This window comes from Zootoca vivipara, chromosome 5 (genome assembly GCF_965207765.1).
Source record: "Zootoca vivipara chromosome 5, rZooViv2.hap1.1, whole genome shotgun sequence".
Taxonomy (NCBI): Eukaryota; Metazoa; Chordata; class Lepidosauria; order Squamata; family Lacertidae; genus Zootoca; species Zootoca vivipara.
The window spans coordinates 14,081,210-14,104,746 of record NC_142588.1 but is presented as its reverse complement, the minus strand read 5'-3'; the positions used below and the strand labels follow the sequence as shown (position 1 = coordinate 14,104,746).

General features: G+C 45.2%; 1 protein-coding gene across 2 annotated transcripts in view; it reads right to left on the bottom strand.

Moving 5' to 3' along the window:
• Positions 1-23,537, bottom strand: part of LRMDA (leucine rich melanocyte differentiation associated) — a 743,869-nt gene that overhangs the window by 706,386 nt on the left and 13,946 nt on the right. For both annotated transcript variants that reach the window (XM_088670119.1, XM_060275030.2), the window contains exon 2: positions 22,170-22,270. In XM_088670119.1, the coding sequence (XP_088526245.1) occupies positions 22,170-22,270 (101 nt within the window). The remainder of the gene's footprint in view (positions 1-22,169; positions 22,271-23,537) is intronic.

Below are 23,537 nucleotides of genomic sequence, written 5' to 3'. Positions count from 1 at the left end.
TGGAACCACTCTACAGAGCTCGATAATCACTTTGGTCACCTGTACTACATACATTATCCGAAACGTTACCACTAAGGGTTTGAATTGGTAACAGAATAAATTCATGTGCAACTCTGTGCCTCATGCCCAGATATTGTGCCGTGCTATATTATTCCCTTTTAAGAAGTGGCACACAGATTCATGGAGGTCAGGTCAATCAGAAACTATTTTCCATAACAGCTAGATAGAACCACTGGTATGCACCTGGATACCAGATGCTAGAGGATGGCCAGCGGGAGAGAGTCAGTGTTTTCATGCTCCCCTCACTGGCTTCATGGAAGCAACTGGCTGGTCACTTTGGATACTTGACTACATGGATTCTTAGTCTGATTCAGTAAGGCTCTTATGTCCTGGTCTAGCACAATGCTTGCACTGATGAAGCAACGTGGTACCAGTTCTCTATGGCAGAATATGAATATACTTATTATGCATATATTCCCCAAGATCACCAAAATCAGTTTTGATCTTCTGTTGGTATGGAGTTACCATGAAGTTACTCCAGGACCTCCATCACTCTTAAAAAAAATTGATACTTTCCTCTTCTTCTTCTTCTTCTTCTTCTTCTTCTTCTTCTTCTTCTTCTTCTTCTTCTTCTTCTTCTGCAGTGTTCCCCACCCCACCCTACTTGCAGCAGAGACTCTTCAGGAGCAGGTGTTCAGATCCCACTGCAGTTAGCATGGCTCAGCCAGTGGATAGAATGTCAGATTTCAGCAGCTTTCAGGTAGATGGTTCCTTTCACTAATCACTGCTTTTTCCACTGTAGGTTACAAAGTACACTGTGATCAACTTTCCAAACCACTGGGGATTCTGCACTTTTTGTATACGTATCTTCACTCTGTTATGTTCAAGCCAATGCCGAAGCTGCTGTGAGTGGTGAAGGTCCAATTCACATAAGCAGCCATTTTAAGCTCAGCACACATTCACTATGATGTTTGCAGCTGCTACCAATTTATCACCTGATTCACTTCTTGGTGCTTTGTTGTTGTTTCGTCGTTTAGTCGTGTCCGACTCTTCGTGACCCCATGGGCCAGAGCATGCCAGGCACTCCTGTCTTCCACTGCCTCCCGCAGCTTGGTCAAACTCATGTTTGTAGCTTCGAGAACATTGTCCAACCATCTCGTCCTCTGTCATCCCCTTCTCCTTGGTGCTTTAATTAGCACTAAAACATTCTTCCAGTTATATAGTTTTAAAATATTGAAATATTAGGAAAAAAGCCACTTTAATGAGTTTTACAGTGCTGTAACACTATAATACTATTCTTTTCAAAATAATGATAAAACCTCTCCAGTCAAGATGCTTAAAGGCCATGACCTGAAAAGTTTTTTCCTCAACAAGGGAGTTATAGCAATACAACCCTTTAATAGCTATTTCACTCTTGTAAAAACAATATAGCTGGGAAAGTCTGTTAGCACTAAAAGATTGATTTAAAATAAAAACAAGGTGGTAAATTGGTGCCAACTCCATAGGTTGAGTGTGCTCTGAACTGCAATAGGTTCACTTCCCCGATTATGTCACTGTCCATAGCAAGACCCCACCCTTTTTAAAAGACGAAGGAGCAACTTGTAGGAATTTATACCGTACCTGTGGGAACTACACGTCTTCAGTCTCTCTCTCAAAAAAGTTGAACTTTCTGTGGTCAAAAATAAAAGAACTAAAGGGATAATACAGGACAACAATTAATGGATCATGGCATCATGTGGCTTGCCCTGTAAACAGTTGGTGGATACAGCATGGCAACTCCAGACTAAATTTTTAAAGTGCTACAATAAGGAAGCATTATTGGGGGGGGGGAATGAAGCTTACCTTACACACCTTAACTTTTCACAGGGTTAATTTAAGAATAAAAGGAGACTGGTGCATGTATGTCATCCTGAGTTCCATAGAAGAATGTGGGTGTTTTGGTTTGTTTTTTTACAAGTTATTCCTAATACTATGTAAATGTGTTTGTGTGGCTTTTTCACTCCATTGCAACTGATGTTTCACTTCAGCTTTTGATTAAGGCAGCGGGGAGGAAGACTGATGCAGAGTCAAAAATGTGAGCAAAAATGCAAAAAGGTTAATGCACTTTTAATTTAAGAACTCTTAACTACACAGCCATAAAAAGAGAGATGAATAGCTCTAAGCTACAGAATGGGGTGTGTGCAAATTTTAATTTATTATGATACCCAGTGTCCTATTGAGCAAAGTACTATTTCCAGCTTAACTTCATTTAGACAGGCTGTTCTCATTACTTACTTACACACACACACACACACACACACACACACACACACACACGTTGCAACCATAGACACACGCAACTAATATTGGCAATTTTCATTTTCAAGAGTTAAGCTGGCAGTACATATTTGCAGCTGCAGGTAAGTGTCTTGAAAACAGCAACAGGCTTCTGAATAGTTATGGCAGATCTGCAAGAAGAAGCTGTGCCTTTGTTGCAAATGATGTTACACAATTAATCTTAGTTTGTTGAGCAATAGCCAGCACAGTAGAAAGCTGATCAGAGCTTTGAATGAGAAAGTAGACCTGCATGAGTAAGCTAAGCCCTTGTAAAATGAACCCTAGTCACATCTTCCTAATTCAGGAAAGGGTTCAATTTTAATTTTCTTTAACAAGAGATATACGTGTGCATGTTTGACATTCAAGAAGAGCCCTTGTATTAATTGTGTGCAATGTGTACAGATGCTGGGATCCAAAGTAACACACAATTTGGGGGGGGGGGAGAGCCACCAGAAAAATCATGTCCTTTTGAAAATTCCACCACTGTTTTTGGTGAAAAGTACCAGGATATACAATGCCACTTTTCAACTATGTGAAAAATCCATGAAAATTTTAAAATACAGTGGTACCTCTACTTACGAATTTAATGCGTTCCAAACACACATTCGTAAGTCGAAATTTTTTTAAAGTCAAATCCCATAGGAACACATTGGGAGAAAAAATTCGTAAATCGAAGCAACCCTATCTAAAAATTCGTAAGTAGAAAAAAATCCTATCTAAACCGCATCCAAGATGGCGGACGGAGCTCCGTTCGTAAGTAGAAACATTCGTAAGTAGAGTTATTCATAAGTAGAGCTACCACTGTAAAAATTTCACACATATTTACATTTCAAATTTACACAACCTTGTTGATAAACAGATTCAGCAGATGAACTCTTAGTAATCCAACTGCCATGTAAACCCAATTATCTGTTATCTTGACAAGGTTAAGGTAGTAAAGGTAACATTACAGAGTTCTCTCTTAGATTGTAGAGCAAGCCAGAAAAGAGACGCAGTACCCAGTAAAGTTTTGTTTTCAAAGGAGCACAAGGTTAAAATGTGAAGTTGGAATTTGCTATTCTTTGCACTAACTTCCATTGAAATATATATGCCATTCTTATATCCACTCATCCAGAAGAGATCATTCTGAAGCTCCACAGAGGCTGCTTGAAATGATGCCATCTTGAATAGTTTGGGGGTCAATGACCAAGTTAATCTACCTACTATGCACCCCCAATCCTGACCATTTATGAATGTTAAATGCAAGCCATCCAAATAAAGATATTTGGGAGACCACACTAACTGCTTCTAGACATTGTGAAAACTAATGTTTATTGCTACCTTTCTCTGATCAGCAGTTAGGTCCTATTTTATCACATGACTGCTGTCACAGTGGCCGGAGTGGACTACTTCAGAGTAACGACGCTACGCAGCTCTGCATTTTATTCTTTTATTGGTGCTGCGTATTTACAGTGCTCAAGTCATTGCTATTTACACGGAGTGATGTGGTCAGTCGGTTTCAGAACCTCCTAATGGCTTTTGGCGCGTCTTTCTCCAACACAAAAGCTTTGGCAGACCCATCCTCTTTCCCCTCCTCTTTCTGCGTAATTCCGGAGTTGGGGGGATGGGTCTCCCGCCCTTATTCGCCCCTTCCTGTCCCACCTGGGACCCTGGCTCCTCTACCTTGCCTGAGCCTCGGACACGACTTCCTGCTTCCCCACTGGAATCGGAACTCTCTCTGCTTCCCCCTGTGCTCGGAGATTGGCTTGAATTTAGGAGGGGAGGGACTTCGCGATATCCCCTGTCCCTCACATCCACCCCCCTCCCAAGCTCTCCTTCACCCCTCCCCAGGTCCCCCCCAGGTGTCGGTGACGACTGGAAGCCTAAGAACTCAGTGCTTTCTGAGCCCGTTGGTGTGAACACCTCCCCCCAGTCCTGCAAGCCCCCCCTTCCGCCTGGGAGGACTGGAATCCCAAAAAGTCTGTGGCGTCAGAGCTGGTGGGGGTAAAAATGTTCTGCCAATCTGCTCCTTCCTCTGACTGGGTGGATCTCGGTGACACCCATACCTCATCCTCTGGTTCCTCAAACTCCGCTTCCCAGCGCCATGGTGAACTGCTCTCCCGTGCTTCCTCCCCCTCCCCCTCCCTTTCCATGTGCCAGGGCTTGGGTCTGTGGGGAAAGAGGGCGTGAAATTCTTCTACCAGGAATTCCTCCTGTATCTGAGTGGCTGGGACCCATTCATTCTGGGACGGTGGAGCATCCTCCCATGCCATGAGGTACTCCAGGCCCCCCACCCCCCACCTTGAATCCAGGATGGCTGTGGCCTCATTGAGTTGCTCCCTGCCTTCCCTCTCCCCCCCTCCCTCAGGGGTTTGTTCGCTGTCTCGGAGCCTGCTGCTTTCCCTGTACGGCGACAGCAGCGATCTATGAAACACTGGGTGCACCCTCATGTCCTCTGGCAGTGCCAGCCTGTATGCCACCGGGTTGACCTGTTGCGTGACCGTGAAGGGGCCCAACCTTCTGGGCGCCAGCTTTTTGCATCGCCCTCTGATGGGAAGGCCCTCCGAGGACAACCAAACTTTGTCCCCCACCCTAATGACCTCCCCCGGTCGCCTGTGGCGATCTGCCCCCCTCTTGTACGCTTCCTTGGCTCTCTCCAAGTGTTCTCTGAGCTGCTGGTGCACCGTCTCCAGTTCCTCTGCCCAATCCTCAGCCTGTGGGCCCTCCTCCTCCTCCTCCCCCTCCCTCTCAGGGAAAGATCTGAGGTCACGCCCGTAATTGGCCTTAAAGGGCGACACCCCTGTGGAGACGTGCACCGCATTGTTGTAGGCAAATTCTGCCAGTGGCAGGCGATCCACCCAGTCCGTTTGCCTCTGGCTGACGTAGCATCTCAGGTACTGCTGCAGAATGGCGTTGACCCTCTCCGCCTGTCCATTGGTCTGCGGGTGTCTAGCCGTCGACAAGCTGACCTCCACCTGCAGGAGGTTCATGAGCCGCCGCCAGAACCTGGAAACAAATTGGCGGCCACGATCCGAAATAACCCTTAAGGGTAATCCATGCAGTCTGAATACGTGATCCACAAACAGTTTGGCTGTCTCTTCTGCCGAGACCGCCCTGGCACACGGTATAAAGTGGCACATTTTGGACATGAGGTCCACCACCACCAACACTGCGGTCTTGCCCCTGGAAGAAGGCAGATCTGTGATGAAGTCCATGGACACCACTTCCCACGGCCTGTGTGGCGTGGCTAAGGGCTCCAGCAATCCCGGTGGCGCTGCTCTGACCACCTTTGCCCACTGGCAGGTGTCACAGCCCCGTACATAGTCTCGAACATCTTCCCGCACCCCTGGCCACCAGAAGTGTCTCATGACTAGGTGAGTGGTTTTGTCCCTCCCAAAATGACCCGCCGTTGGGTTGTCGTGCATCTGCTTGAGGACCGTACGTCTAAGCTGGGTGGTGGGCAGGTACAGTGCACCCTTGTAGAAAAGCAGCCCCCTGCGTTCTGCAAAGTCTTTTGCCTGCTCCCCCCCCCTCTCAGTTCTCTGAAGATGCGGTTGGCAAATTCATCCGCTGCCGTCAGTGCTGTGAGTTCTGCCTCGCTCACCACTGCTGCTCCGCAGGACCATGCTGACGGGGGGGAAATGTGCCTGGGTGCCGGTGGCGCCTCCTCCTCCATGTACTCTGGCTTGCGGGAGAGGGCATCCGCCCTGACATTCTGCTCTCCCGGGATGTAGTGTATGGAGAAGTTGAAGTTCGAGAAGAACTCTGCCCACCGTATCTGCCGCTGGTTGAGCACCCTGGCAGTTCTCCAGAACTCCAGGTTCTTGTGGTCTGTGCACACCTGGATGGGGTGCTTGGCGCCCACCAGGAAGTGTCTCCAGTGCTGGAACGCAGCGTGGATCGCCAGAAGTTCCCGATCAAACACTGTGTAGTTTCGCTCTGGCTGAGTCAATTTCCTGGAGAAGAAGGCACAGGGTCTCCACTCTCTGTTGGCGTCCAGTTGCAACAAAATGGCGCCCACAGCTCTATCAGAAGCATCTGTTTCCACGCGTAGGGGCGCGTCCTGAACCACGTGGAACAGGTTCTGGTCTGAGGCGAACACCCTCTTGAGGCTTTCGAACGCTGCTTGCGCCTCTGGTGTCCACCTGAACTTCTGCTTGCCTCTCAGGCAGTCAGTGATGGGAGCCGTAACGCGAGAGAAGTTCTTGATGAACTTCCTGTAGAAGTTGGCGAAGCCGAGTAGGCGTTGGGCATCTTTGCGAGTCCTGGGGCTGTGCCAGTCCAGGATGGCCTGCACCTTGTCCTTGTCCATCGCCAGCCCCTTGTCTGACAGCTTGTAGCCCAGGAAGTCCACCTCCTTGGTGTGAAACTTGCACTTCTCCAGCTTCACATACAGGTGGTTCTCCTTCAGGCGCTGCAACACCTCCCTGACATCTTTCACGTGCTGCACTGGGTCGTTGGAGTAAATAAGGATGTCATCCAGGAAGACCAAGCATTTCCTGAAGAGGAGGGACCCCAGGACGTGGTGCATGAAGGCCTGGAAGCATGCTGAGCCCCCTTGCAACCCGAAGGGCATCACCAGATATTCAAAAGAGCCCAGAGGCGTGAACATCGTGGTTTTCCATTCATCGCCTTCCCGGATCCTGATCAAGTTGTACGCCCCCCTCAGGTCCAGCTTGGTGAAAATCTTGCCCCTGCGTGCCGCTGTCAGGAGATCATCCACTCTGGGCATGGGGAAAGCCACTGGCTCTGTCACTGAATTCAGCCGTCTAAAATCCACCACAAGACGGCGCTGTTGCGTGTCTTTCTTGTCCACCCAGAAGACTGGGCTGCCCCCTGCTGCCTTGCTTTCTCTGATGAACCCCCGCTTGAGGTTCTTGTCGATGAAAGCGCGCAGATCTTCCAGTTCCTGGTCTGACATGGCGTACAGCTTGGCTGGGGGTATAGTTGCCCCTGGCACCAGGTTGATCTGGCAGTCAAAAGGCCTGTGTGGGGGTAGGTGGTCGGACTCCGCTTCGCTGAAGACCTCCTGCAGGTCCCAGTACGGCTTGGGTATCGCTTCACCCCCTTTGACGTGCATGGTGGCCACCGTGGCTATCGGAGGCCCCTCCCCTGGTTGGTGCTGCATGCAATGTTCCAGGCAAAAGTCCGATCCAAAAGTGATGCATCTCTGGTGCCAACTTATGGAGGGGTCATGGCGCGCCAGCCAGCTCATGCCCAAAACGATGGGGGGGTCTGAGATGGTGGTGACGTTGAATGCCAGTGTCTCTGAGTGCCTTCCAACCGTCATTCTCATGGGGGGGTTTGATGAGTGATGGCCCCTCCCAGCAGCTCTCTGCCGTCAATGGTTGCCACGTGCAGAGGAAAATCCAGCTGCAGAAGCTGGATCTGGTGCTCTTCTGCAAAGTTTCTCGAGAAGAAGTTCGCTGACGCCCCACTGTCAATTAGGGCGAGGACTGTCAGGGGATAGCCATTTGGAAGCGTGAGCGTCACTTCTAGAACCACTCCTGCTCTGGGAGGGGTGGGCTGGCTCTGCTCCTCTCTGTGCGGGTGGGTGGGCTGGGGCTGTTGTCTGCTGACTGTGCCTGGCTGCCGCCCCTTGTCTCCTGCAGCCAGGCTTTCCCGTTTCCCTGCTGTGGTGCTGCGTCAGTGGGGGAGGGCACAACCGTTCCCGCCTTTCCTTGCCACTCCCTGCGATGTGGGCAGTCTCTGACGAGATGCTGGGGGGAGTTGCAGAGAAAGCAATTCCCACCCCTTCCCTCCTTGCGTCTTGGCGCCGCTGGGGTTTGAAAAGCCCGCGCGCGCGCGCTATCAATCTGCATGGGTTCCTGGTCTTGACTGGCCCCAGGCGTGGCTTGAGAGGGTTGTTGGGGGAGTGGCTTCTCCTGCGACCGTGGGAACCAAGCCCGCTTTGCGCGCGTTGCTTGCTTGTCGCTCCACCGGGATTCCTGTCTCACCCCCACCGCCAGAGCCGCTTTGCTCAGCTGATCCATATTACTGGGCTTTGGACCTCTCGAGAGCTCATCCTTCACCTCCTCATGCAACCCCAAGTAGAACGCCGCTTGCATTGGGGGGGACTCTAGTTCCCACCCCAATCTGTGCACCAGCATGGTGAATTTCGCCCAATACGCGCGAACTGTCATATTTCCTTGGCGTAAATTATGAAGTTCCTCCTTAGTCTGGTCCATATGACTATCGGACGAATACATCGTTTTCAAACCTTCTAGAAATAGTTTGACATTCTTCATGCAAGGATTCCTTGTTGCAATTAACGGTCTTAGCCACTCCCTGGCTGCCCCGGTAAGGTGCTCCACAATAAACGCTACCCTGTGCTCATCATCAGGGAACTCATCGTGGTGCAGCTCAAGAGCATACACAATCTCAGTCTCAAAGCCCTGAAATTCCCTCGGGTCTCCATTGAACTTGCTTACTAGGGTCCCGGCTCTCCTTCCTGGCAGCACTTGGACTTGGGGTGCCCCTCCCGCCTTGTTTTTCTCTGCATCCAGCTTGTTTTGGAGGTCTACCGCCACCGCCCTTAATTGCTGCTCTCTTTCCTGTAGCGCTCTCACCTGTTCCGCAAGTTGTAGCCGGTCGTCCTGGACCTTCTTAGTCTCCTCTTTAGCTGCCTTCAATTCCCCCTGCGCCTGCAGCGACAGCTGCTGCAGTTCTTGCTGGGCTTGCTCCGCGATCTGCCGCCATTTCTCCGCCTCTGACACGCTCATCCCGGCAACTCCAGAGTAGCCCAAAAAGGATTAGGAGGTTGCTGTCACAGTGGCCGGAGTGGACTACTTCAGAGTAACGACGCTACGCAGCTCTGCATTTTATTCTTTTATTGGTGCTGCGTATTTACAGTGCTCAAGTCATTGCTATTTACACGGAGTGATGTGGTCAGTCGGTTTCAGAACCTCCTAATGGCTTTTGGCGCGTCTTTCTCCAACACAAAAGCTTTGGCAGACCCATCCTCTTTCCCCTCCTCTTTCTGCGTAATTCCGGAGTTGGGGGGATGGGTCTCCCGCCCTTATTCGCCCCTTCCTGTCCCACCTGGGACCCTGGCTCCTCTACCTTGCCTGAGCCTCGGACACGACTTCCTGCTTCCCCACTGGAATCGGAACTCTCTCTGCTTCCCCCTGTGCTCGGAGATTGGCTTGAATTTAGGAGGGGAGGGACTTCGCGATATCCCCTGTCCCTCACAACTACTAAAAATTTTTTTCTTTTTTTTAACTTTTGCCAACTACTACTACTACTACTACTACTACTAATAATAATAATAATAGTGGTGGTGGTTTTTGGAGAGCTTTATTCAAAGGGTTGAGAGTCGCTCATTAATACCAGTACAGACTTCTGACAGGAGCTTCACAAGGTCGTTTTTGATAGCGAAGCCTACCCCATGTATTCAATGTTCTTGTTCAGATAGACCTTTCCAGAAGAATGTGTAGCCTCCTTTTTCTTCCTACAGTTGTCCCTCGCCTGCTCTTTGAGTCTCTTGAAGCGCTGCAGTATCGATGTTAAAACGTCGCAGCTCTCTTGCAATGATGGCAGTTCTGCGTTCAGGACGCTCACTGTCTGTGTTATCTGACAAAGTCTGTATATTCCATGTTCCAAAGTTCAATCGTCTTTTACGACCGCTAGGTGGTGACCCCACTGGGCGCAGTAATCCAGTTAGGGGGAAAGGGAGGCAGGCTATGTTTAGGGCACCTTTTCTAGCCCCTCCCCCTTCTCGGGGTGAGCAGAGTGGATCCTAAAAGGGGCTGCTCAGTCATGGATACAGCTGCCTCCTTGAGTCAGAATGACTGAATCTGCATCCACCGCCCATATGCCGGTTCATGACTTCCAGATTTCACGATCCTGCCCCCGTTACCATTTGCCGATCGCCATGGGACTTTGGGGGTTTGGTTTGGGTTTTTGAAAGATGCCTGTGCATGAATTTGTTTTATGTGTGTAGATCAGTGCACACTGACCAACGCACAGTCTTCGCAGTGGGGCTCTGTTCCAATGGCATGAAGTAGTCACGACAAACATCTGCTGCAGCCTTCATCCGCCTTCACAGCTATTGTAACATACTGCTTGTGATCACCCGCCTGTTCTGCTGCTGAGGACTTCTTGGATCATTCTTTGTCTAGCTCCTTCCCTTTAACCTTACTGCCTTGGGTGACCCTGCTGGGAGTACGAGATTCCCGACGGCTTTGCTCACAAGGGTCATAAGGAACATGCAAGCCCACTCCCCACAACAAGAAGGAACATGCCACAGTTCAAGAAGGATACTGACAAGCTAGAACGTGTCCAGAAGAGGGCAACCAAAATGGTCAAAGGTCTGGAAACTATGCCTTATGAGGAACGGCTTAGGGAGCTGGGTATGTTTAGCCTGGAGAAGAGAAGGTTAAGGGGTGATATGATAGCCATGTTCAACTATATAAAAGGATGTCATATAGAGGAAGGAGAAAGGTTGTTTTCTGCTGCTCCAGAGAAGCGGACATGGAGCAATGGATTCAAGCTACAAGAAAGAAGATTCCACCTAAACATTAGGAAGAACTTCCTGTCAGTAAGAGCTGTTCGGCAGTGGAATTTGCTACCAAGGACTGTGGTGGAGTCTTCTTCTTTGGAGGTCTTTAAGCAGAGGCTTGACAGCCATATGTCAGGAATGCTTTGATGGTGTTTCCTGCTTGGCAGGGGGTTGGACTGGATGGCCCTTGTGGTCTCTTCCAACTCTATGATTCTATGAAGGTGATGATCCAGCAAGTAGGTACACTCAGCGTACCAAGCCTCAGACAAGCAGAGTTTGAAAATCAATAAAGTTTGAAAATCAATAATATCACATATATCTGACAAGCATGTTGCCAGAAATTTCATCCAAACTACACACTACATATGAATATGTTAAATGATGGTTCAATGGCCCCCTTTAACGAAAACCCTCTTCTGGTGAAGGCAATCAGGAGTGAAGAGGTGGCAGATGGAGAAGGGGGCACAGTGCCATTTCCCCATGCCAAATCAGCCCTCAAGCAGCTTAACCAGAGAGCTTTAAATGCAGCATTTAAAATCAAATTGCATGTCAGTGCAGTCAAGAAATCCACACTGAATGGTTGAATTCAGGCTAAAAGTTTTTTCCATTGACATAGAAATTTCAGTATAGCACAAAACCTATCCACTGCTTTTTAAACATGTTTTCCTAACAATTCTCTTGTCTTTTGTTCACAAGCTGAGAAAGGAATTAGCAAAGAGGAAGAAATGCAAGAAGGCATCATCATAACATAAACTAAGATCTTGGCCAGGAGTCCTCTCACTATTGCCAAAATAACACTGAAATAAGAGCAACCAAGACAAAAATAACTGCTCAGCCACCAACTGACCACATAATGGAAACCAACTACAAAAACTCAAAGCACAAGCCTTCCCTGGTTGTCAGTGTCTCTTCACTGAAAGAGACTCTAACTTGAATTACAAACCTATATTAACTATGACCTGGATGACAGCATAATTACTATATATGCATGTCTAATCTGACACACTGGCTCCTCAGCCTGGAAAAAAAATGCACTGGTCTTTGATGCTGTCATGATAATCAGGTTTTCCTCATTTTGCTCTATGACAATCGTCTGCGCCACTTCACGTAATAGGCAGAGTGACATCAGAGTGGCTCTTTTTAGCATGGCTAACGCACACAAAAATAGCAGCCGAATTGTATTGTGCCCGCAATGTTACCAAGGTTGCCTCCTCCTTCTTGCAGCACATTGGGTACTTCTTTAGCACCAAGCAGAGGGAGCAAAGTACAGACTAAAAGACAAAGGCTTTCATGATGTAGCAGTTTCCTGCTCCTCTTATCATTCTTTACTGTGTCAGCATCTTGAATGGTGATTTTAGAGAGAGCATTTGAGTGTGTCTGGACCAGTACCCTTGTCACATTTGATTTCAGAGTTACCCCTTGCTGTTCTAGAAAAATCTCTGCGCCTTTTCAATCTCCTCCTTCTGCATATACTAGGGATGGATGAGAAATTCTTTCAGGTCACATTTTAACATGAACCCTACTTATTCTGCAATTCCTGAACCAATAAGCAAACCAAAACATTTATCCTTTGAAACCCACACGTCTCTTCTCCAACTGAAATATTTGAACACAGAGATATATCACACACCAACACATACAGTATGCTAGAGAAATGCCTGAATTAGGGGAAATGTGCAGATTTTCTGAAAGAAAATTTTGCAAATTGATGCAAAAATGGGAAAAACTGAGCATTTGGCTAGAAAAAAACGAGAAATCAAAAGCTTTTCCCATACCAAGTTGATAAAGCCAAAAACATTGACTGTTTTTAGATGTTATTGTTTTAAAATGCTTTAAGTGTGTTTTAAATAAAAAATAAAAAAAATTCTTCCCAGTAGCACCTTAGAGACCAACTAAGTTTGTCATAGGTATGAGCTTTCGTGTGCATGCACACTTCTTCAGATACACTGAAACAGAAGTCACTAGACCCTTATTTGCACCATGCATGCAAATGAGGTGACGCGGAGCATTGTGGGGCAGCAGTGTCTGTGTTCGCTGTGACTTGAAGGAATGTGGGTGGAAGGTAGCCCAGGTCCAGGTCCAGGTCCAGGTTTCCGTTGACAGAGGCAGCTCCACTGCCGCTGCTACCACCTCGCTTCAGCCACCGCTGCCAGGAAAGGAGCAAAGTGGGTGAGGTGGAGGCGGAGGTGGAGGCGGAGGCACGGGTAGCTCCGTGTGCCTCCTAGATGCACCCCCTGCTGGGCAGGCGCCCTGGTGCACTACGCCAGTCAGCCCAATAGGAAGGACGGCCCTGTTTATATCCCACCTTTTTCTCCAAGGTGCTGAAGGTGACATACTGTACATAGTTTTCTCCTCCTCTTCATTTAAACTCCATGACAATGTTGTGAGGTACATTAGGCTGAGGGGCGGAGACTGGCCATAAGTCACCTAGCAATCCTCATGACCAAGTGTGGATTTGAGCCCTGGGACTCAGCAAGATTGGTAAAGAAAAAGTGTTTTGTATGTGTTGTATATGCATTATAACACTGTAACACCAGATGGCGCTGTGGAGTTCCATTTTTGCCAATGCAATTTCTCAAAGTTTAAAACATGTTTAACTTAAACGCTTCTTTGATGTGTCTAGAGGCAGCCCTGGTCTCCCAGCTCTTAGTCTGACCCCCAAACCACTACATCACACTGGCTATTCTCTCTCTCTCTCTCTCTCTCTCTCTCTCTCTCTCTCTCTGTGTGTGTGTGTGTGTGTGTGTGTATAATAAAGCTCCTGGTTGAATTCTAGAGGGACCTGCCTATACAGGTTACTTCCAGGCAGCACTGTGGTTACTCGTTTATACTACTGACAGTAGCCCTTCACACTTTATGAAGTGCTGGTACAAAAGGCCCATTATTTTCAGGGATAGGGGAGTTATAAGATGCCACCAGGAAGAGAGAGCTGGAAAGTTCCTGTCCACATGCTGAACATGATGCATAGCATTTTTTCATTCCAGACCCTATTTTTCTAAACTGTTTGAAATAAATCCATATTTAAACACAAGAAAGTGTTGGCACCCTCTGAAATTTCTATCAGAGTTTTCGATCAGAACAGCTTTTGATTCAAGGGAGAAATACAGGCAAGCATCTCATATTGGATGATTTTGGAACAACAAACTAAATTGTACAAGTTCGTTAATTACTTGACGCAATCTGGGTGAACAAGCCACAAGGAAGAGAATTACAATATGCTACAAATACTTTACGACAGAAACAAAGTCTATATGGGTGGATAAGCAAAGGCAAATCTGTTTAAGAAAAATAAAATTACATGCACCAAATTCAACGGGTTAGTGTTAGGCAAGAAAAAAACACCTCAGTATTAAGTAAAGTGGAAGAAATTCCCCCTCCCAAGTTTCAGTCTTTAAAAAAAAATGTAGAAAAGTATGCAGAAGAGTTGCAAGACAGAACAGCTTCGCAACAAGATCCAGTATGTGTAAACATCATTTTATTTCCCAAGGATCGGGGGGGGGGGAGAGAGAAGAGGCTACAACTGCCAGTTGCAAACACTGAACAAGATAAATCAATTAGCTTGCTAATTTCTCCCCCCTCTCATTTATTTAGCTCTGCACTGTATTTGTCATAATTGACTATAATTATGTTAATTACTAACTCCAGTATAATTACTGTATTTGTCATTTAGAACACTGTGTACCCAAAGCAAATCTGGCAATTGTCGGGCATCAAAAAGAATGCACCATCCTCCAGGAGGGGTTCACTCTGAAAACTGGCTGGTATACATTCAGCAAATGAAAGGGCAAAGGAGAATTTCATGCAATGCTAGTCTAAAGCGCTGGTTCATTAAGGATATTAATTTTCTGATAACTACACATTTAAGCATGACACATCAGAGAGTACCTACAGGATTTAGCAATTATTAATGCGTGACAGTTTCAAATGCTAAGTGAATCAATTAAACAGCAGCATTCACAATTTGAGAAGAGATAACTGCTTCATAACTGCCTAAGACTACAATTTTCACATGACAAAAAAGGGCCATTCAGGCTCCTTCAAAGCCTGACAGGTCAAAAAAGAAGTTTGAAACAAAAGCACCTTATAACCATCATCTCTCCTCTTTACTTGTCAGATCAAGTTTGCAAGTGTCTCTGCTGAAATGGCATCGCCATGCCAGCTGACACAAGGTGATTTTTCATGTCTTGTCAGAGAAAATCTTTTATTCTATTTGCTCTGCATTAACATGTTACATTTATTGATCAAGCCCCTTCTGCAGCCGCAGCAGGGCACTGGGCTCTTATGCCTAAGGGGGGCTTTGATGTCCCGGTGACATTCCAGACCGAATAATGCACATACTAAATGGATTTCATGCAGAAATGTGTTTGTGCATGACAGCTACATTAATAACAGCCTCTCACACTGATAAATATGCAATTGCTACTATTAAGATTTACCCAATTACAGTGAAAATATTCCCAGTACCTAATAAATGTACCCATAAAGAAAAGTTTTAACAATAGTGCATTTTTCTCACATATTAAAGTAAATGAAGATTCGTCTTAAGGACTATAATGAGAATGTCATGCTTTATCTTAAATCTTTCTTTTGTTGCTACAATAATAAGCCATGCAAAGAGATGTAACAGCAATGGAGTAAGTGGTGTCCCAGGCAAATCTTAAAAGCTTGAAGGTACCTACAAAATGGAATCCAAATGCTGTCTGACACTTCAGCAGAAGTAGCATTCACAAGTGCATCCTTGTGAAGATAGTTTTGAGGTCTTCTGACCTCAACAATGGATTGACTGGCATCACCCTTGGAAAATCATCAATCCTTCTTCCAGCTGTCTTCTAAAATTATTGAGCACACCCTAGAGAAAATTAGGAGTTTGTCGAAACTGTTCAGATATGCAGATCCACCACTGACAGACTTGCATGCATGAATGAGCTGTAAAAGATTAACCAGCAGCAGAGATAAACCACCTCAGGCAGAAGTTTCCGATCACCCTATTGTTTATTTAAACTCAGTATTTTCCAAAGCACGCTGTTCACACATTCACCTGAAAGTCATCAATTGTTGTGTTGGCATCCGTCTGTCTCAGGAGACAATGGAAGAATGCACCTTTTGGTCAAACTATTGGAGAGTTACAGCACCTGCTATGGCTGTAGAGACCAATATGGGAGAGACATGTTTTACTGCAGGTGGGCAGATGAAGGCATCCAAAAAACATGTGGGAATCAACCCTAAATTCTACTGGAATTGGCAGCAGACAAAGGGATTAGGGATTCTCTCAAAAGAATCTCAAGGCAACTAAGTGATATTGTGCCAAACACTTGAATATTTCATTTGAAGATTGGCCATAGCATTGCACCCTACCAACTGCAGGACTGTTCATTCTTTGGCAGCTTAAAAGAGATCTGGCGACCTCATGGCATCATAGGTTCACAGCTGTCTCTTGAAACTGTATGTTTTAGGCAGTTGTTTCCAATTCTCCTTTCTGCTCAAACAATACTTCCATCCCTCAGTCAGCAATCAGGTCTCATTTACCGAGATCTATGAGACTTAAACTATGGGTAGAACCTAAAGATCTACCTTAAACAGTCTCAGATTTTCACTATTTGGGTCTTTGAATTGCAAACTCCGAGTCACATTCACAAGACATTTTTGTAAAGGTCTTCCACTTCAAAAATTGTTTGCCACTTCAAAAAGTGTTTGCTCTTGAAACAGCAGCTGCTCTAAGGACACATCCCAAATTTCCTTTGAATCCAATATATTTCCTGAACACAAGACAAAAGCTGCTATGGGCACATAGAGCTAACAGCACATTTTTTTGGATCCTTGGCCTCTGTTCCATGCCCACTTAGTATCCCCAACCTTCTCTGGGTTGCACCCCTTGTCTCTCAAATATTTTTTTTTAAGCAAAGCAGAGAATTTCATTCCTTTATCAGCTTAATTCATATGCCCCATATAGCTAGTGCACGATACAAATGAATTTTAGGGATTTTTTTTCTTGTTATGCTCATCAAAACATTCAACATATTCAGCTGCCTTCTCTCCTCCTAATTTTTTAAGTAGGCAAATGTGTCAGAAGATTGTCAACCTAATTCATTTCAGCTACGCCATTGAAAGCAAGGTCTGTTTACTTCCCCTAGAATAATTAGACGGAGGAATCTGCATAGCTGCTGTCAGTAATTTTACCTTACATTTTTCTACTTAAAATTTTCCAGGAACCATGAGAAATCTCTCATTAAAACCAGATTCTCATAATATTTCATGCTGTTTAAAAAAATACATTTAAAGATTTATATTCACATAGGAATTACCATAAAAAGGAGAGAGAAAGATGACAAAAAAGTCCTTAATTAATATAATCATTGCTACTCAAAAAAGAACCCGAATTGGAACAATGGGAAATGCAAGTTACTTTAATTTCCATCATCAGTCAGGCAGAAGAGTGGATAGGATTAGGTGGGACCGTGAAGCCACTTGGTCAACAGAAGCTACACAAGCCTATCTCAAGAAATCCACGCGAAACAATAAGTACAGGCAACAATGACTACATTTGTCCTGGCCCATCCTAGCAGACGCAGTACTCAGCTTACCAATTCCATTTTTGGCAAAGGCTTTAATGTACAGTGGACCCTCCGGATACAAACTTAATTCATCCCGGGGGTCCGTACTTACCCCGAAAAGTCAGTATCCAGAGGTGCCGCTTCTGCACACGCATGCAGTGCGATAGAGTGCTTCTGCACACAGACGTGGGGCGAAACCCAGAAGTATACACTTCCGGGTTTGCCGCAAATAGCAACCCTGAAATTACGTTACCCGAAGGTAACATAACCCGAGGTACCACTGTATAGGTCAGTTCAATACACAAGCCAGTGTAAAAAGCATTCAGGTTAACAGTTACATCTCTTCGCTTGTTTCTCTTGACCCTGCAGACCCTGGGGTGGCCCTAAGGCACAAAAAGGCACAAAACTGACAAACAGTGTAACAAAGGGATAAGGGAGTTAAAATCTGCAAAGCCCTATTGGTAGACTGGGAGGGCTGTTCTTATGCCTTGAAAACCAATCAAATGCAGCGGCTGAAAAATGGAGGACTTAGAATTGAAACTGAAGGACAAAAAATGGGGGGGGGAGAGAGATTTGGCCTGAAGGGGATTCCAAAGAAAGATGAGATGGAGTTTAATGGTGTTTGCCAACCCAAACTTTTTCTATGGTTCATTCCAGCATATCATGGCATCCATGATGTTGGTATAACTTGATATAAAAAAAGACTCTCATTATGAACTGTTTCAACCCTGGTACCCGTCCTTGTCTTAAACATTTCCAGGAAGGTGTGAGTAAATACCCTAACCTCCCAATAGTTAATGTACAGGATCAGCACACTAATCTTTTGTTGTGCAGCAATAAAACTGCTAGCACGTTTGCAAAAGCTAGGCAGGGTCTGGTGTGGTTATCAGGAAATGTTAATTTCCACCTCCTGTAAGAAAGATTTGGGTTCCACATAGACAAAATAATCTTCTTCCAAAGGTGAATTCATGATTCAATAAATATATAAACTGGTTGTCATTTCTCACTAGAGCCATGTCCTTTCACCTTCAAATTTAACAAGGTAAACAGAATGGTAAACAGACATCAATTTGTAGGAAATAATAATACAAAGGAATAAAGGGATTGAAACTTACTCGTTCCAAAGACCTCTCTCTTATCCACAAGGTAACACAGATCCAAAATAGTTAAACCCCAGATTAGTTCAAATTCCAACAAGACCTTCCTTTTCACTCTACACTCCACCATACCTTGCTGGACATGGAACAGATGAATGGCCAGAACAGAAAAACCACCCCCCTCCCATTCTCACTTTACTTTTAGTGTGGATACTGTGGCAAATTGTAACACCCACCCTTTGTTCTGCTGGATCTCTCAGCGGCTTTTGACACCATCGACCATAACATCCTTCTGGACCGTCTAGAGGGCTTGGGAGCTGGGGGCACTGTCATGCAGTGGTTCCGCTCCTTCCTCCTGGGCCGTGTTCAGAAAGTGGTGGTGGGGGATGAGTGTTCAGACCCCTGGGCGCTCACTTGTGGGGTGCCTCAGGGTTCTGTCCTCTCCCCCATGCTTTTTAACATCTATATGCAGCCGCTGGGAGAGATCATCAGGGGGTTTGGGCTGGGTGTCCATCAGTATGCTGATGATACCCAGCTCTACCTCTCTTTTAAATCAGAACCAGTGAAGGCGGTGAAGGTCCTGTGTGAGTGCTTGGAGGCGGTTGGAGGATGGATGGCGGCTAACAGATTGAGATTGAATCCTGACAAGACAGAAGTACTGTTTGTGGGGGACAGGAGGCGGGCGGGTGTGGAGGACTCCCTGGTCCTGAATGGGGTAACTGTGCCCCTGAAAGACCAGGTGCGCAGCCTGGGAGTCATTTTAGACTCACAGCTGTCCATGGAGGCACAGGTCAACTCCGTGTCCAGGGCAGCTGTTTATCAGCTCCATCTGGTACGCAGGCTGAGTCCCTACCTGCCCACTGACTGTCTCTCCAGAGTGGTGCATGCTCTAGTTATCTCTCGCTTGGACTACTGCAATGCGCTCTACGTGGGGCTACCTTTGAAGGTGACCCGGAAACTACAACTAATCCAGAATGCGGCAGCTAGACTGGTGACTGGGAGCGGCCGCCGAGATCACATAACACCGGTCCTAAAAGACCTACATTGGCTCCCAGTACGTTTCCGAGCACAATTCAAAGTGTTGGTGTTGACCTTTAAAGCCCTAAACGGCCTCAGTCCGGTATACCTGAAGGAGCGTCTCCACCCCCATCGTTCTGCCCGGACACTGAGGTCCAGCTCCGAGGGCCTTCTGGCGGTTCCCTCATTACGAGAAGCCAAGTTACAGGGAACCAGGCAGAGGGCCTTCTCGGTAGTGGCACCCACCCTGTGGAATGCCCTCCCACTAGAGGTCAAAGAGAACAATTACCAGACCTTTAGAAGGCATCTCAAGGCAGCCCTGTTTAGGGAAGCTTTTAATGTTTGATGGATTTCTGTATTTTAGAATTTCTGTTTTTTTTTGGAAGCCGCCCAGAGTGGCTGGGGGAACCCGGCCAGATGGGCGGGGTATAAATAATAAATTATTATTATTATTATTATTATTATTATTATTATTATTATTTAGGCTTTTGGTATAATTAGGAATACTTTTTACTCAGAATCAAGGTGCGTATGCTATATGATTTGCTGCCCGCTTATATTGCAACATTGCTGTCTGAAAGCAGCATCCATTTACTCATGTCATTTTCATTTCAATTAATCTTTCTTTCTTTATCTGGTACATGAACATCTTGTGAGCATAAGGTCAGTCGTAGGAACACATAACCATAACAGTCATATCTTTAACTCCAATAAAAATCCTAAACCTCTTGGGAGTGTGTATGAGTGCTGGACATGTATGTGGATTTAGACACACACCTTGTAAGGGGCGGGTGTACCTCAGTTTCTTGTGGAATAGCATGGATCTGACTTTACTCCTCTTCCTGACATACACAGAATGTGTGCATAGAGTATCTGGCACCAACTCTCACTCATCTGACACACCCAGGGACATAGCAGTGCAATTTGAACACCATTGGGTAAAAGAAGCAACATGACTCAGATCATTTTGACCATTTATAACAGCCCTGAAAGAGGAGGGAATTCCCTACTGCTGCAGGTTCCCCTTCAAGTTAGTAATGCAACATAAACATAAATTATTCAGTATGGTGATAAACAAGCATAGAATTTATATTAAACCTAAAATCTACATGTGCCAGAAGGCTCTGTGCAGACTAATTGATAACCCCAACAATCAACCCTGCAGCTCCAAGAAGGGGAGAAAGGCCAGGCTGCAACCAAACCCACATTCTGGATATAACAGAAATCTGTTCAAAGCATAAATCAGGATTACAGTGCTGAAGCAGATGCATGATGAGAAGGCATGATCCCAAACCATGGTTAAGCAAGTTGGGGATGTTACATCCAAACCAGCCCAGGTTCTCTTAAAATAGCCTTCTTTAAAAGGAAACATGAAATACATAGAAAAAAGTTGAAGCCTTTACTTATAAGCTCTGAATTGTGACCAATATATTCATTAAGTAAAAGGCTTTCTTATCCAAGGCGGGGGGGAGAACATGGAGTGGGGAAATATATCTGAGGTTAAATATTGCCAGGATCAGGAACTAACATGCGTTCCTTCCTCCCTGTGTCTGCTCAGTTTAACTGAACATTCTCTGGTTCGGTTAAACCAGTTTGCTGTTACACATCAGCAACAGATGTTTGAGCAAGAACTCCAAACAAGGATTGCAAGTAGAGTTCAAGCCACAGTTTGTAGAATTAAGAATGTGACATGCAAGTGCAGCCAGTAAGTTACATGTAGCATTGATTAGTGTGGGTTTTCTACTAGAACCAGGGACTAGAAATTCATCACAAACACTAGGATCCAGGAGATATCATTCTGTAGCTCACCAAAATAATCCAGAGCCCATTCAGGTGGACAGCATAGTAATGTATGCTCTTCAACTTTAGCCCTACAATGCTGTCTTAAATTATGAATATTTCTGATGACCACTCATTTATCCATTCCATGAAAAAAACCACTGACTGCACCATTATCTTGCTCCTAAACACACATTTTACTCAAAAGTAAATAACTGTTTTTATGTCCAAGTATTTGTGCATTGGATTGTAGCCCTAGCCTTCAAGTCAGAGATAGCACTTTGTATCCTGGCATATGTACAGAGAAAGGCATACGAAAATATCTCTTAGCAAACATAATTCTGCCGTGCAAAAGGCATATGGACTATATGGCTCTTAGTTTAAGCTCCTGTTAAAAGGCTATATTTGGTTGTATTCCAATACATTCCTATTGCTACAGCAACCAATTAGATAGGTAAATTGGCATGCTTGTTTCCATATCTAAAAATAGGAAACTTAAGTTTAAAAATTATTCTAAAGCAATCCCACCCTGGAAGAGACTCAACAAAGTCTCAGACAGTTCAGAGAGTTTAGCAATTCCTGATCTGTTCTGAGAACACATTTTCATTCATCTCTTCTTTCAGCAGAAGCAGATGAAAAATAGTGCAAATTTCTTGTACAATGTAAGCTGCATCCATTACATTGCAAAATGATACTTGCAACTGATAATCTCCTCTTCATTCTTCTTCCAAAGAAATATCCAAAGAAAGTGTTAACCATAAACTCTTTTCTGCATACAGACTAGCTCTATATTAATGCACTATTCGTATAATTGGGTAAACAATACATCAGTACAGAAATTGATGACATGTAGTAAACAAATACTTTGTTTTAAAAATGCTAAAGGCCTCATTTGTGTTGCTCCATGGTCAAACCCAAAGCATGACCTACCTTAACAAGTTGAAGCTAAGATCCAGTCTTTTTGCAATGCGTCCATAGTTTCTTCCTAGGAATGCTGGGATTTCTTTGCAATCTTGACCGATGTAAGATACCTATAAGAATTAAAGGCAAAAGGGTTTAGCAGCTGGGTGATTTGCAATCTTCAGACATCTATTGCCTTGAAAATCTAGATATGCAGGAAACAAAATGAAAGTATTCACCCAATTGTCAGGACAATAAACTGCTAGCACTGTTGAGATTAGTCTAGCTCCACCGGTCACATTATGAATCTGTTTTAACAACTTCCATGGTCAGCTCAAGTTGGATATTTTGCAGTTTCAAGAACAACTTATTTACTAAATTGTAATTAACTTTTCCAAAGTTAACAGCAGAGTATCTAAAAGATAGCATTTTTAGTACAGTATCCTGCTTCGGTAACATCATTAGTGTAGTGTCTCAGTTTTATTGTCTAGTTTATTTTGTTCAGATGCCAAGCACCCTAAAATTCGGGAGTAAAGGGAGGGGGTGAAGAGGAGAAAGGCTACATTTCTTAGGGCCAATACACATTAAAGTATCTGCAAAACAGTAACAATTTATTTCTATAGTTCGTTTTCATGTGGTCATAGTACTTCACTTAAATTACCTCAGGATACTACAGATGGAAGAAATTGAAACGAACTGATAACAGCCTGCCTAAAGCCACCTTAGTGAGTTCATGGTTGAGAAGATTTGAATCGAGGGCTTCCCGGGTCCCTTAACCACTATGGGCTGGATTGGATGTTACAGAGCCAGATCTTTCCCCTACACCTGGTGGAAAAGAGGATTGTTCCTATCTTGCCTCCAACACCAATAGCTATCCAAGCAATGGAAAAATGTTTCAATGGGGCCTGCATGCAGAAAATCCAGTGAATGTAAGTTCAGAGGACACTACACAATTTTATATGAGAAATCAACTGTGTAAAGTGAATCTGTATGCTTTGAATATTGCACATGTAGACCATAAGTTAATATTTTATTAAAATGTAGATAAACAATGGTATCTGAGGTATATGCATGAGCAGCGAGGTAAGGTGCTCTCTCACCCCCTGCACATAGGAGAGTGATCAGTCTGCATCATCCAATACAGCTCAAGTTATGTTTGTCTCCCAGCTGTTGTCTTTGTGTCTGCAAACCTACTGTACAAATGCAAAATGTAGAAACAGTAAATCAAGACTCTCTCACACCTGGAAACAAAAATGTGTACTCATTCCACACCCAACCTACCAGTAACAATTCTGCATTAGTACTTTGTCATATCTGCAGCTGGACCACGACAATGGGTTGTAGCCAAATACGTTCTACTCAAAGTAGATTCACTGAAATTAATGTACTTAAGCAAGC